The 16,903-nt window shown below is 31.8% G+C and overlaps 1 protein-coding gene across 1 annotated transcript; it reads left to right on the plus strand.

Annotated features, from left to right (window-relative positions):
• Positions 1–2,828: 2,828 nt before the first annotated feature.
• LOC133694659 (RNA demethylase ALKBH9B-like) lies at positions 2,829–6,977 on the plus strand. The gene is made up of 6 exons (XM_062116286.1): positions 2,829–3,126; positions 3,393–3,977; positions 5,066–5,151; positions 5,266–5,576; positions 5,753–5,824; positions 5,958–6,977. The coding sequence occupies exons 1-6, from the start codon at positions 2,958–2,960 to the stop codon at positions 6,253–6,255; spliced, it is 1,521 nt and encodes a 506-aa protein (XP_061972270.1). The 5' UTR covers positions 2,829–2,957; the 3' UTR covers positions 6,256–6,977.
• The last annotated feature ends 9,926 nt before the right edge of the window (positions 6,978–16,903 follow it).

Genomic DNA, 16,903 nt, shown 5'->3' on the forward strand with positions numbered 1-16,903 from the left:
TGTTAAAGATGGCAATGATGATGTGACCAGGGGAGAAGATGTATTTTAACTTGATGAATTGATCTATATCGAGCTACTCCACCTACCGAGTTAGAAGAAAATTTAAATTTTCATGTCACTGAGAATACTTATATTCATATTGATGTTGATAAGTTAAAGTATATATTAGGTACTAGTGGACATATAGAAGTGGATGAAGAGATAAAAAAACTTCAGTTTAACAAAGAAGATAATGATAGACATAGAGATGTTAAAAATAAAGATGAAGACGATTCAGATTAAAAAGGATATGAATTGATTTTAGATGCAAAATATCATTTTGTAATTAAGATATTTGTTATCTGTTATTATAATGCATTATTTTTTATTTATTTATCAAGTGTTTATTGTTATGATTGTGACTTTAAACATCATTGATGAATAAGTTATGAATAATGTTGTTTAATTAGGTTGGATAACGGTCATTTTGGTTTAAGAATGTTAATTAAATAAAAAGAAATTAGGATGAAATTGTGTTAATAATAAATGAATTCGATGTGAATGAAAGAAAATTGAAAGAAAATTGTTTTTATTATTTGCCAAGTTGCTGACTTAAGATTAAAAATTTAGGATAATTGGATTTGATTAATTTTTTTTTGTAATATGAAGTGTTAATTGAGGAAATGTGAGTTTAATTAATGGTTAAAAGTAACCACAAAATTGTAAATATTACTTTAAATTTATTGAATGGTTAGTTGTAAATTTTTAGAAAATTGTTATTGCATTGATATTGTGGTACGAATCTAATCAAGATTCCTTTTGATTTATTAAGGTCATAGCTACTAAAAGACCGGAGAATAATTATTTCAATAACAATCATTTGCATTACTTTCTTTTTGCATATTGAATGTAAGAGACATGACTTTCAACTTTTACCAAAATTACATTTTGCTCCTAGTACCCTCAATTTTATATATCCCAAACAAACATTGTGTAATCATCAATAAGATGTTAATTTGAGCACTACTTGGTAAATGATTATTCTTAAGCAATGCCAAAGTTCTTTCCTTATTTTCTTTCAAAGTATTCTTTATATTTTATTAAAGGGAGATTCAATATCACTAAAAAGATTAACATCCACTAAACATTTCCTCTAAAACTCATTATCTATGACCACATCATTCTATGACCTCTTCAAGCTTTCGTTTTCATTTTGTATGCCTCGAAGAATGTTCACCATATGCATAATACTTTAAAAAGAGATACAAGAAGTTTGGAATCTTTAATAAAGCCACCATTAGTGTCCAGTCCCTTAGTAGTTATTAGGGGTGTTCATTTTCGGTTCGGTTCGGTTTTTATAAAAAAAATAACCAAACCGATTTTTTTTATAAAAAAACCGAAACCAAACCAAATCTGGTTCAAACCGATCAGTTTCTATTCGGTTCGGTTTTTTAGAGCAAAAATCGGTTTAAACCGGTTTGACTCGGTTTTTTCCGGTTTGGCTCGATTTTTCAATTTGGCTCGATTTTTTTCCAGTTTGGCTCGGTTTTTTCAGTTTGGCTCAATTTTGGCTCGGTTTGGCTTGGTTTTTTATCCGGTTTTTTCGGTTCAGGTTCATTTGGTTTTTTCGGTTCCAGGCTTAAAAAACCAAAACCAAACCGAACCGGTCGGTTTTTTTAAAATTTTAATCAGTTTAATAGGTTTTTTTTCACGGTTCGGTTTTTTCAGTTTTTTTTCCGGTTTTCTCGGTTTAATCAATTTTTTAATTTTTTTGAACACCCTTAATAGCTATTGATTGGATATCTACAAGATCAAGGCCAAAACAATTTCAATTCGAGAAGACCGACACATGGGTTTTTTAGAAAATAAATATTTTTCTAGGTATTTATATTCTTTTCTTATTTTGTTTGGGAATAATAATGATAATTGAATTCTATATTAACTCTAAAAAGATTAGGGTTTAGGTATAGATGTAGTATAAATAGGATTGTTAGTTTATTTTTCAAGAGAGCTTTGGTATTTGATAAATAATAAAGAGATTGTTCTCTCTTGATAATAAAGAGATTATCTACGGGCATCTAGGGTTTTCCAAAACCCTTTTTTGTTTGATTTCTTTTGGATTTTCTTTTCAATTCTAATTGATCTAGTTTTGAACTGTCTTAATGCCATATTTTACCTTTTGTTTTTGTTAATAATAGTGAAATAAAAGAAACCGAAAGAAAAGAACCGACAGGGAACACCTAAATGTTTTCTATCTCTAAAATGCTTTGATTTTTTTTTTCCAAGAGATAAAAAATATATATATAGGCAAAAGAATTTCAGGGGAGAGGGATCTATCATCTTATTATAAGAATTAGAAACAATATTACGGATAAGAAATATATAGGCAAAATAATTTTATGGATATTTTACTAATAATATTTATGAGAAACAATATAATATATGTTTTTTTTATAACAATTAAAAAATATAATAAAGTCTTATCACATCTTATTATAAACTCATAACATTTCTTTTTTCAAGTTTAGGACATCTTTTTATTGTGATTTCAAATCCAAATTAATTTATTTTTATCATATGAATTAGATCATTTTATGATCCCTTTATTGGCATTAATAATAATAATAATAATTTTTTTTAGAAATTACCGGTTTGAATTTTACAAATCTTAAGATTATTGGAGATTTACATATTTATTAACTTCAAAATTTATAAAATTAGTTAAAATACGTATAAACTGGGATATAAATCTCCATTAATGAAAATAATAAATAAATAATAATAATAATTCGATCACACACCGTCACCAACATCCACATTTCAAAAAATGCCCCAAATAAACACCCAATTTCACATAACTACCCACCATACACGCACACTCCTTCTATCACTACCCACACAAACCTCGTGCTTCGAGTTATCTCTCTCTCTTGTCTCTCTATTTTTCCCCCCTTCCAGAGGGACTATCTCAGGCAGCCATGACCGAACTCAATAAATCCGATAAAGATGACCCGTTCCTCGTTCAATATCAACCTTCCGATCTTAATATCGCATCGGAGTTTCTTTCCACGTGGCTCCCATACCTCTCTCGGGATCTCTGTCAGAACTGCTCCAAAACTCTCTCCGATCGCATTCGCTCTCTCTCAGGTTTCCACAATTTTTTTCTTCCCGAATTAACCTTTCTTGTTCTTGTTTATTACCTTGATACCAATTTTTATTTTTTTTAAAATAAATATACCATCACTTAGTTTGATTATTCCTGAAAAGCTAGGTTTTTTTTTTTGAGAACTAGTATTTGTTTGTGTTACTGTTATTTGTGCTAATTTTTGTTGAAGTTAAGGGTTAATGTTTGAATTGTTACTGTTAAATGATTTTGAGAGTTTGGGTTTTGGCATGTTTGGTAATTATTGTAGAACTCCAAGGAGAAGATAAGAGTGGGGATTTGCCGACTTTGAATATTAATGTGGAATCGTCAAACGGGAATTGTGGTTCTGATGGTAATTGTAATGATAATTCTGTGGGAAGTTTGAAAGAGGATGATGACACGAATTCGTTAGGTAGTTGGAAAGACGGGATAAATGGGTGGTCTGAGCCACCTGTTTCAGAGGCCTCCAGTAGTGGAGTTCATAGTGAATGGCGCTCGGGGATGTCTTGGGCTGATATGGCCCAGGAAGATGAACTTGTGGAAGAAGAGGAACAAGAACAGCAGGAGTTGAATGCACGGATGGTTAATGTGAATGATTCAACTGGTGGGTTGAGGATAACAAAGGTTGTTGGGAAGCCTACTACATTACCAAGGGAGCAAAGGGAATACATTCGGTTTATGAATGTGAAGAGGAAGAAAGACTTTATGTGTTTTGAGAAGATTAATGGAAAGATTACTAATATTCTCCAGGGCCTGGAGCTTCATACGGGTATTTTCAGTGCTGCGGAGCAGAAGAGGATTGTTGATTATGTTTATGCATTTCAAGAGAAAGGGAAAAAGGGAGAGTTGAAAGGTTGGTTTCATAAATCGTTGTTTTCATAAATCGTTGTTTTCGCATGTTATTCGATTTGATCTGTTAATGAGCTTTTTACTTATAAGAGGATAAGTTGGTCAATCAGAATTATTTTCTCTTTGCTAGGTTATATTTTGTGCTTAAATGCATTGCATACTGGTTTGGTGTGTTAGAGGAGCTGAGCTTCCTAGAATACATGTAGTCTCGTATTTATGCTATTCTTGATAATATGCATTCTTAAAAGCAAAGTTAAAACTAATATTGCTTGTTATTCCCGTCACCGTCAAAGATCAATATAACATACATGCACTAAATATAACATTCTACATTTTCCATGGTGACAATTGACTAATAGATACTGACTGCCTAAAAGCATCTAGTGTAATAAAAAATAAAAAATAATAAAAACCCTTGATATACAATATCTCACTCTTTCATTAACATAAGACAGAATTCTAAAAGCCACTCTTGGTTGTGGGTATATGTTCTCAAGTGGAAATGTTTAACATTCTCTGTTTTTTGCCGTTTATGGTTCCATGTTGGTCACAAGTCTTGCTTTTTGTGCTTCATAGCTTCATATGCCAATAAATTTAAGATTGTTTCATAAATACCTAAAACAATAGACTGTCCTGTTTCTGAAAGAATAAAACGTTGGAATTAATGAATGCAGATCTCAACTTATTCTGTATCACCTATATGAGAATGTATTATGGTCCACTGCTTGAGATAAGTTGGTCAAGCTTTGTCATTGACATTTTTTTTGTACTGTCAACTTGATACCATGATGATTTGCAGACTGCTTTCAAAACTCACCTTCAGTGTTGATTAGTAATTTTTTTGGAATTTTATATTCCACTTCCAATGGCATGGATGTGAGTGAGTCCATAATACACTCACTGATTGTAAATAGTGCTTTAGCTGTTTTTCACATCGAGTCTACTGATTGTTAAATGTGCTTTCACCAGTAGAGCTATGAATTTAAATCTAAAAGCTTCCCTTTACATCAATTTGTGAGTTGATATCCGTAAAATATATGCTGGAAAATGTTAAATTATTTGACATATCATGGTTCTGATTTTTTCTTGCAGAGCGCACATATTCAGCTCCACAAAAGTGGATGAGGGGCAAAGGGCGTGTGACCCTCCAGTTTGGTTGTTGTTACAATTACACAATTGTAAGTTCCGATCCCTTTGCTACATATCATCAACATTCTGATTTATAGCGATTCATAATTTTTAATACTAAGCATTGCACAAATGTTAAAACTTGAAGTACATTATGGTGGCAGGATAAAAATGGTAATCCGCCAGGCATCCTCCAGGATGAAATGGTAGATCCTATACCTGACCTTTTTAAAGTGATCATTAGAAGGCTGGTCCAATGGCATGTTATCCCTCCGACTTGTGTGCCCGACAGTTGTATTGTTAACATTTATGAAGAATGGGACTGTATACCACCTCATATTGACAGCCATGATTTTGTTCGACCTTTCTGTACTGTGTCTTTTCTTAGCCAGTGCAATATACTATTTGGATCAAACTTAAAGGTTGTGGGTGCAGGTGACTTTGATGGTCCAATTGCTATCCCTCTTCCTGTGGGGTAAGTCTTAACGTGCAATCCTTTACGTGAATTCCTTACATGCATATCAATTTTGCTCTTTCTTTTCTTTGTCATCATAATATCTTGTGCATGATCTTGTAATTATCATCCTGGTATTTGCTTATACTCCACATTTGTTGTCTTGGAACCAAAATCTTAGTCATTTTTTTTTCCAGATCTGTTCTTGTCTTAAATGGAAATGGAGCCGATGTGGCTAAGCATTGTGTGCCATCAGTTCCTACAAAGAGGTAGCCATTGAATCTTTTTGAGATCTTATTATTGCTTATTTGATGTAACAACTTTTAGATCTTCTTGAGTTGTTCATTTGTTTGTTTTATGGATATATAATTTGCTTCCTTTCCCTCCCTGCATTTGTCATAGGATATCAATCACATTTAGAAAAATGGATGAAGCAAAACGTCCTATAGGTTTTGTTCCAGAACCTGATTTGCAGGGAATTCAGCCATTATCATATGAACTGGATAAAACAAGGAAGTTAAATTCTCCTAAATCAGAGCCTTATGTGAAAAGGCGGCCATATGGTAAAGAGGGTCAGGTGGAAGGGAGGAGATATCCTGAGGATGGTTCCCAATCAGAATCTCGTTACTCAAGTCGGAATCGATGGCCAACTGCAAATCAGTGGAGGACTAAGGGGAATATGGGCAGAGCTGATGGATGAGGTCCAACCCTTCCGCTGGCTGAATTGTATCTTCCAGATTTGGACATCTTTGATTTAATAGCTCGCATGTTTGAGTATTGTGTGAGAGTCAGATATGGAAGTTGAGGTTCATTTCAGTGTCTGAGAATTCTGTGGAGTTCATTAACCAGTCTTATTCCTGTTTAAAGCAAATATTTACATGGGTGTTTACAATGGAATAGAGATAACTATTGAGTCAATTATTTTCTAGCGAGTCCTAGGGTTGCAGGCATTGCTGCGACAATATTTTTGTTGCTGGAATCCATTGAAGGTCTGGTTTTGGTTAAGAGCCTGATTGGATCTGCATAGCTTGATACATGGCTCGGTATTGATTGATTGGATCAACTAGCTTGATGCTGCTTGTTTGTGATGTGGATTGCTGCTTTATTGAGATGCCAATATGTTGATTGATCAGAGAAGCACCGCCACCACTTTATAGTGCGAGATGATTAAGTTGTTTTCATGTTCTTTTGCAGAAGATCTTGAGAATTGTACTGTGATTGTTTTTCCTTGTGCATGATATCAACTCATCAATGATTTGCAAGTTTCTTAATATTAAAACTTGCATCCATATTTGAAGTATAGGTTTCAATTAAGCCACTAGAAGGCACCAAAACAGTTGTAATAGAAACAATGACATGGATGGGTGCTCTCAGGTGTGGTGCAAATGATAATTACAGGTGTGTAATAGCTAGCTTTTCAGAGCTGTTTTATGTTGTTTTTTTTTTTGCAGTCTATTTAGCCAATCATTCTGTCCCGACAGTGGGGAAACAGTGACAGAGCAAGGTGGGAATCTTCTCAAGAGAACTTCGGCCTGGATTGCCTCAGGCCCGCTGTTACTCTTCAACCTATCATAAAAAGAGTGGTTTATTAAACGCAAAATAGACTTGCATGCTGCAAAGAAGAGATAGCCACCCAGGTTTGTAAATTGTTTCAACCGAAGAAGAAGAAGAAATGAACAGCCTGCGAGTACTGACTGGTTCAGAAGGAAGCATGCAATCTGCTTATGACACTCACAGAGCCGATGTGGTACGATGGTTGCATGACCCTCCAACTTAAGAGCAGCTGTCTATGGGTTTCAATCTTCGATTATTAATCCAACGCTAGTTAGTAGCATTTGGTACAGTTGTAGGAAGCGTATGCTTTATGATAGAAGAAGCAGTTTTCGTCTCGTCATCTACCAGCATTAAAAAACCTTTCCGTCAAGTCCTAGTCGTATCCGCCCCAGCTGTTTACCACCAGCACCATTTAGCCAAAATCAATGGTTAGAGCTCGCAGGATTTTGTTTTAATTTTGCTCCATTCGTTTCTTTTCGAGCTTGAAGTGCTTTGTTCAGAAAAGAAAACAACATGCTTTTTTTCTTTTTCTTTTTCTTTTTCCTAACAATACCGACGATATGTCACTGTGAATTAGTTTCTTCCACTACTGCTAGTTTATCTTCGATTGACGTCTTGTCAGTGGATTAATTTTTCTGTGTAAAGAAACATTCTATTATCACCCTCGAAGAATCTAAAGAGTTGCAAATTTGCAATATCAAAATTCCTGCTGTTAATTAAATTGATAAGTGAAATCTAGCTAGCTAAATCTCAATATTAGCCATCCCTTGCTTTCTCACTTTCTTCCTTCCAAAGCCCCGCACAGGCGTCACAATATCCCATAAAAAAACAAACTCCATTAAAGTGGCTGCTAAGGTATAGACAGACAACCAATAAAAACTTTAAGAAGATGGGGTCTACAATATTAGAAAACCTTGAAACAAAAAGGTGGAAGTGGGAGATAGCTCAAACTATGGGTGGGTGTCAGGTCGTTTATTTTATGCCATTAGATCAACTGCAGTGGAACCTTTTGATCTCATTTTATCCAGTTGTTGAAACTAGCTAGTTGGCCAAAGTAACTCCAAATTAGTAACATTATACATCTACTAGCTTGGTCAAACTCCTAGCAGAAGGACCCATTTGTGGTCCTACAAGGATTCAACAATCACCTTGGACCAATTAAAACTTGAGCCATTTGATAGCAATGGTTGACCATGGATGTCCTAATTAATGTGGTCCAATTTTATACCCGTAAGCCATCCCTATGCTCAGAACTACACAGCGTAAACACAAGCAGTTTTCACATCCAAGGTTTTTTGTTTTTAGCATTTATCTTTTAATTAATGAGCATGCAACTAAAACGGTGGGAAAAAAAGAGAGAGAAAGAAGGAATAAAAGTTGTGCCTAGGGTTTGCTCTAGGTGGTAGCCAGTCTCTTTCATAGAAATTAACAAGACAGAAAGGAGAAGAAAGAGAAATGAGATACTGCTAGCAGCTAGAAAGAGAGGTTAAGAGATATGAAATGATATTGTGATGTTATCTTTAGAGATATGGGAGGAGAAAATAAGAGCCAAAGAGATGATTACCCGAAAAAAAGGGAAGCGTACCACTGCGGCTGCACATTACTAAGGCACATCTTATGAGGTAAGCAGTTCAGGATTTTGTGTGTGCGCGCGCGTGTGTGAAATTAGCCTTCCCTAGCAAATCAAAGCCTAGGGCTAAAAGGTGATCAACAGAGAATGACACTGGCTATTATTTGGCACCAAGAAACAAACACCAATGCCCACATCCCATTTCAGAGATAGCAGAACCCAATGTAAATGCATGATAAGGAGAGCAAAATCCCATCATGAAGTGTCAAAATCAAACAAATAGCACAATCTGAAAAGTTGAACTATCGAAAAGAGAGTGAGAAAGAAGACTGCCACAGGCAGGATTGGAAGAAAAAGGGAATGAGACTGTTACCAGTTGAGTTCAAGGAGTATAACCAAAAAACTTGACATACAAGAGAATTGCATAAAACATTTCATTGCCAATGTAATAATGAGAATTTATGTATGTCTCAAAATCCAGAGCCAGAAACAAGTATCGGAGAATATCCTTTGTATATATCTCATTGCTGTTAGCTTATTTGTTGCCTATATTAGTGATGGTAGTTAAAGATAATTTGGAGAGACGTGTGTTTAGGGATTGATGATTAACTAGACATGAATTAAGCTAACATTATGGAAAGAGATGGCATGAATATTTTACCCTCTCTTCCATATATACTTGTATCACTCATGAGATGATCATGAGACACTATTATTTAATCTCTAAATTCTTCATGGTATTAGAGCAATGATCCTTTCCTCCCTGTTACGTTTTTTTTCCTTTTTTTATGTTAGAGAAGACAATAAGAAATATGTTGCAGTTGGAGGTTCAAAGGTGGTTCCTCCTCTGACAAATATATTTGATGGTGATGCCAACATTTTTAAAGGTTAAGTTCAGTATCGTTAAATGAATTCGATTACCTCCCTTGGTAAGGGCAATCATTATTGCTTTTGATGGGAGATCAAAGATGGGGTTTATTAACGACTCCATAAAATCTCCAGATATGGATTCACCTGAATATGAGGCTTGGTTGTTCAAGGATCAATCAATTATGTCTTGGATTTTTAACTCAATAGACCATAATCTTGCAATGGTTTTTAGTTATTCGGAGTCCTCTATGGACCTTTGAAATGTTGTTCATGACATGTATGGTAACCAAAACAATTTTGTCTGTATTTTTTAGATTCATCGGGACATCGCTAATCTTCATCAAGATGGAAAGCTGTTTGTGTAGTTATTGGGTAGTTTGAAAGGTCTGTGAAATGAATTGAAGATGTATTATCCTCATACTATCGATGCTATTATTTTGTGAAAAAAATAGAAGAGGGTTGTATTTTTTAGCTTTTGGCTAGTCTTAACCTAATTTTTGAAGATTTACGAAGTCATATCTTGATGAATTCATAATTACCATCCTTGAAGAGTGTTTGTGCAACTATTTAATGTGAAGAAATCCACAAAACATTATGACTCATGATATTAGTCATAACACCTCGGATGTTCATGTTTATCTTGCTCGTCCATCCTCTAAAGCAAAACCTTATAAAAGCAAATGACCAAATTTGAAGCGCAAACATTATCATAATATTGGCAATCTAGTTGATCATTATTGACTTCTTCACCGATAGATTAAGCTCAAGTTTGCATAGGATAAGAAGGAATATAAAAAACGAGTCATTGATTATAAAGTTCATCTGGTTACTCATTTTACTAAAAGCTTCAATCTAATCCTGTTGCATTGCTAAATGAATTTGCAAACTATCTATAAGATAAGCACAACTAGGGAAAGATTCAAGATGGAGTCGCCAGTCAAGGACATGATCATCTTACAGCACTTCTCAGTCATTTTATTGGATTTTTAGTTGATGCAGATCTGGAAACTAGCCAAGGTATATGCTTGCCTTTATGACTGTATTAGAACTTGGTATTTTGCATGATCTTTGAGTTATTTATTTTGGAGCCAGAGATCATATATTAAATAAATTGACCAATATTTATGCCCTTAAACAATTTTTCACTCTTTCTTTTATCCCTGTAGCTAATGGAAAAGGTGTTGTTATAAAGGATAAGGGCAAAATTAAACTTGTTTCGAATAAAGTAGGGTCAAATGTTATATATGTTCCTTTTTTTTCCATTTCAATTGCTTCATATCCACAAGTTGACATCTTCTTTAAATTGTGAAGTTATATTTACTTCTTACAAGTTTATCCTTCAGGACCTTGTCATTAAGAAGATGACAAGTGAAGGATCTTATTTTCATGATCTCTATTATTTCTCATCTAATTCTCGAGTTTCCAAGATGTTTTAAACTACTTTCACTCTATTACATGAACAACTTTTATGGCATTTTCATCTAGCACATCCTTTAGAGTTTATTCTTAGCAAAATAAATCAGTTTCTGATTAAAGAATCTCTCAATTTTGAGTTTTTATTTTGTTTTTTCAAGTCATCAAGACTTATTTTTTACTTTATTGTTATCTTGAACTACCCATACATTTAAACTTATACATTCAGATGTCTGGGGTCTTTTTTCTACTTCTTTTGATGGTTTTAATTATGTTGTAATCTTTACTGATGATTTCTCTAAGAGTGAAAACATATTTGGTTGTTTCAAAGATTTTCACATGTTGGTTACTACCCAATTTTTAGCCCTTATTAAAATTCTTTGACATGATAATGACATGACATAATATTTAAGTTCTAATGGCATATTAAATCAAACTAGTTGTGTTGGCACACCTCAATAAAATAGGATTGCAGAACATAAAAATCATAGATTTACTAGAAAAAACTCGAGCCATAATGCTTTAAATAAATGTTCTAAAATATTTTGTCTTGTGGAGTTTTTACTACTACTTATCTTGTCAATCGCTTACTTAGGAATTGAAATGACATTTTTTAGCCAAGGATTATTTCTTAATCAACATAAATATATTGTTGATTTACTAAAACATGATGAAATGTTATACACTAAACTTGTTGGTACTCCTCCTGACAACAAATTGAAGCTTGATTCTTCAAGTGAATATTTTGGTTCTTTCAATCATTATCAAAAGCTTATTGGTAAGCTTACTTAGACTATCACACAACTTTATATTACTTTTGTGATTAGTATAGTCAATTAATATATGCATGCTCTAATTTTTCAACACTTTGGTATGGTAAAACGTATCTTACAATATCTTAAAGGCATGATTGGCCATGAAATAATATGACTAGTAACATACATATTAATATTATAGGCTGCACTAATTTGGATTATACAGGTGATGCACTTGATTATTGATCTACTATTGAATATTGCATGTTTGTTAGTGGTAATTTAGTTTCCTGGAAAAGTAAAAAAATAGCATGTGGTAGCTCATTTTAATGATGAAAAGGAATATCATGTTATGACTTCTACGATATGTGAACTAACTTGGCTTAAAAGTCTTCTTGTAGATTTGAGTTTTACAATAATTATTACTTCAATGATATTGTTTGCGATAATCAAGAGGCCATGCATATTACCTCTAACCTAGTGTCCGATGAACGAACAAAACACATTGAAGTTGATTGTCACTATGTTTGTTAACAAGTTCAGTGTAAGCATATTCACACAGTATGTATGTCCTTATGATTAGCTAGCTGATGTGTTCATTTAATTAATTTTATCTTTTACACAATTTCACCGTGTATTGAGCAAGTTTGGATCCATCAAACCTTTTGATCCAACTTAAGGGAGAGCATTGGAAAACATCCAATTTATATATCTTATGTATATATGTCATTACTATTAGCTTATTTTTTGCATAGAATAATGATGGTAGTTAAGAATAATTTGTAAAGATATGTGTTTAAAGATTGATGATTGATCATGCAACTAATTTTTACATAGAATAGTGATGTGTGTTTAAAGATTGATGATTGATCATGCATGTAATTTGAAAAGAGATAGCATGAATACTATTAGCTTATATAATTCTAATAACTTACTAATAAATCATGCATTGTAGACAAAAGATGCCTATGACTGAAATCCATGCCTTTAAATTGATCGATATGACACAGAAATTGTACACGCAAAACTGATTAAAAAGATGAATGAAGGAAATTAAAAGGCACTCCAATAATTGAAAACTATCATCATTAAATATGCTAATTAAAATAATATTACAAACAAAACCATTTTATGAATTTCATGTGTATCATTTAAATTAGTTTATTACATAAAAAAAAATTTTAAGGAAAAAATGTGTGATATTATGCTCCATGATTTACAAATAGTAACTAGATGAATGGTTGTACTATAATGTGGGTCTAATTAGTTTTTTTTTTTACATAAGAAAATATCTAGATGTTGTTAATTTGGTTTTTAGCAGAAAAAATTTAAACTATATAGAGATTGACATGATGTGACCTAATCAACTTGACATGTTCAAAAATAATCTGAACAACTAATAAAAATATAGTTTGACTGAAATAAATAAGATGACATCTTTTTCTAAATATTAAAACAACAATATATTAGATTGACTCAAATCAAATCGGTTTAACCTGTCATATCCATTACCTAAGTCATGAGATCCTAATAACCCTATAGTAAACAAAGAAAACCATAATAACCCCATAAAAAAAATTATAAATTTCAATTCTAAATCAACCCAATATTGAAGGATGAAATTGAAAATAAAATATTCAATTAAAAAAGACAAAAAAACCCGAGTCAATCTGGCTAACCCGCAAAACTCACGACCCGAGTCATGAGACCATAATAATCTTATAGAAAGAAAATAAAAATAAAATTATGAAGCTTAATTCTCAATCAACTCAATGTTGAAAGATGAAGTTGAGAAAAAAATTAATTAAAAAAAAGGATAAAAATAACTCTAGTCAATATGGTTAACCTACAAAACTTAGGATCCAGGTCATGAGAAGGGATAACTCTATAGAAAACAAATTAAAATAAAGTATGAAGTTCAATAACTAGTAAATCTAATATTGGAGGATGAAATTGAGAAAAAAATACTACATTTAAAATTAAAAAAAATCCTAAAAATATCTAAGATCAAAATATAAAAAACCTTATTTTAGAGACAAAATGTAAAAGACCTTGGCATGTCACTGTTCATTGCTATAGTGAAATGCTAAGGCTTTCATACATGTTAATAATAGCAATATTCTTGTGACGTGGATCTACTTTTAAAATCTATTTTTATTTAATCGTATGGTAATTAATACAAGTATTAGCAAAACTTTTAATGATTTAAATTTAAATGAAAAAAATATTAAAGTGATAAAAGCTCTTCTACTATAAAACATTACATTAAAAAAATTTTATCGGTAAAAGCATTCACAAAAAATTATATGTCATCGTACTTTTTGATTTTTTTAAACTCCTTTTATTCCGACTGGGATTTTTTCGGTATTTACTGATAGAAATATTTCATCGTTAAATACAAACAGAGTTAGCAATGAAATCAATTTGGTCGATAGGTATCACCCCAAAATACCAATAGATTTTTTTCGTTGGTGATTTCATTTGTATTCGTAGATTTTCTAGTAGTGTAACCACCTCAATTTGTTTTTCATTCACATCATTTTTTTATGGGTTTTTTTCCCTCTCATTTGCATCCTTTTTTTATTGAGTCATTTTGTTCCCATTTAACAATTGCATTTTGGTTTTGTAAAATTGACATTGGATAAACTATGAAATGATATTTGAAATCATGCACACGTGAGGCGATGCGAGATGAAGGAAATATTATAAAAATAATGAAAATGCAATATATAAAAAATATACAATCCAATATGGGTTGCAATAGTTACTCACAATGTTTTTTTTCTTTAATTCTTTTTTGTCAGTTAAGACACAATCCAATATGGGTTGTGATCTATAATATTTTTTTTCTTTGTCACTTGAACTTCTTTTTATTTTTAATTTAATCCTTTCATATTAAGTTAATGTTAATTTGAGATTGTGTTTGATGTTTTGGTTTGGTTTGCTTTGTATGGCTCCCTCGTGATGTTTAAAATAAGTTTCAATGTTGAGTTAATTTTTAATTTGATAAAATAAAATTTAATTTTATTAATTTAAATTCAACTAAAATTTTAGGGATCCAATTTAAAATTGAAACAATATATAACCTGTTTTTCTCTATGAAATAACATCTTTATCTCAGCTTTTTAACTAAATCTTTGATTGGAATTAACAAATTTATTATTATTTATTAACATATATAATTCTTAATTTATTTTATTAAATATATATATAAACTTTTCAGTTTGTCGTTAAGACTTTTCATGATGGTAAAAAAGCCCACTAACAACGCTTATATCTTTTTTTTTCCATTGAAAAATAAATGCTTATTGCTGCAGCGTAGCATATCATAGGGAATCAAACTAGTAAATTCGATTCTTTATTGGTGATTATGGAATTCGTTTTTTCCAAAATCAAGCAAGTTGTTTCTAAACTTTTATTCTTTTACTTTTTGTTGTGATATTGTTTAGTTGGTCTAAAAGTCATATGAGATGTTAATTATACTACTTATTTATGCTTTAAATAGTCATTTAATTTTTTTAAAAATTCAACTGACTTGCTAAAGAGATAATTGCATATGAAATACTTGTATTTTATAATCTTTTCTAGTTAAGTACCCACACTGATATTTATTTAACACTTGTGCTGTAGTCAGAAGAAGGTAAATGATTCCATTTATCTCTATTTAATTGAATAAGTCCTCAGTATATTCCTATATTCCCCATAGTCTTCTTCGATCTTCAGTTTATTATATCATTGCATAGTATGTAATTCTTGAACATGTCATTCTGCCAAATGTTTCCATCTTAATCAACAAAATCATATTTTTCATTTCAAACATGATAGAAATTACTTGAATTTACTTGAGCTAGCTTACAAAACATGTAACCTGAGTTATAATATTATGATAAAATTATAGAAAATAAATCAAAATAAATCATGAAACATAATTTTTGATAAACATAATATTAAATGATGATATAAAAAAAATATTAATAAAAAAAATAAACTTCTTTTAAATTAATTAAAATAACCCACAAAACCCGCTATGTAAGTCATGAATATTTTATCCATAGAGTTAAATTAAAACCATTCTAAGTTATCTATCCATCATCATTTCTCGGTTAATTTCAAGGAAACACGTACACATGATTATTCATTTGATGACACTTAATGATGCAGTAGTAATATTTGATTCCATGGAAGGAAGCCTGAATCAATTTGTTTTTGTTTTATCATGGGTGCAGTATCAATATGATACTAATAATAAAAAAAAAAGTAAAAAGTAAATAAAAATAAGTGCAGGTATTATAATGTCAGGCGACATGACTGCATGGTACTTACTGTAGTCAGAATGATAATCATTTCATACAGCCCTTTTTGTAATATATATGCGTGGGATTGAACTTTCCCTGGTGAAAAAGCGTCTCATTCTCGCAAGAGAAAAGGAGATGACAGTATGACACACATTGCCTCATGCACTACGAATATTTATGCTGAATTTCAGTTATTTTTGGGAAAGAAAACACAAGGAAGAATGATAGAGGTTTTGATGATGGTCTTTTTCCATGTAACCCCATACACACCTCTCTCACCTTCTTTAATGATCTTGCTACATTTATTATTGGAAGGCGTGCTGATCCGTAGTCTAAAGGACTGCAGCTATGGTGATGGTGAAATTTTTTTGAACCCAATTCCTGCCATTATTGTTTACTAGCTAGTATATTTATGTACCTTCACTTGTTACTGTATTTGATGTTATTGCTTCACGTCCTTGTTCACATTCAATTTCTCGGGTATTCATGATTAGCCGGTTTGATATTGATATTCAGCATGTTTTTCTATTAAATTTTGAATTTTTTTATATTTTGAATTGTTTTTTTAATGGTTTTGCATTGTTTTAATGTAAAAAAAACAAAAAAAAATATTATTTTAATATAATTTTAGACAAAAAAAAAACACTACAAAAAACAACCTCCAACCTAGGTACCTAATGGGATATACAACAAACCAGCTGCTCTAATTATAGCTTGAGACTTGACTGAGAAAATTGGTGTTCATGGTTCCATGCCAGAATCACATGCATCTACACAGAAAAAAAAGGCCATTCATAGAAATATGATTTGAATTAGACTGCACCTTGAATGTTGCCTGTAAAGATTATGAATTCTATTTGAAATGCTAGTGTGCTCTTATAAGACTGCAAA

The sequence above is a fragment of the Populus nigra genome, chromosome 5 (genome assembly GCF_951802175.1).
Source record: "Populus nigra chromosome 5, ddPopNigr1.1, whole genome shotgun sequence".
In the NCBI taxonomy this organism is placed as follows: Eukaryota; Viridiplantae; Streptophyta; class Magnoliopsida; order Malpighiales; family Salicaceae; genus Populus; species Populus nigra.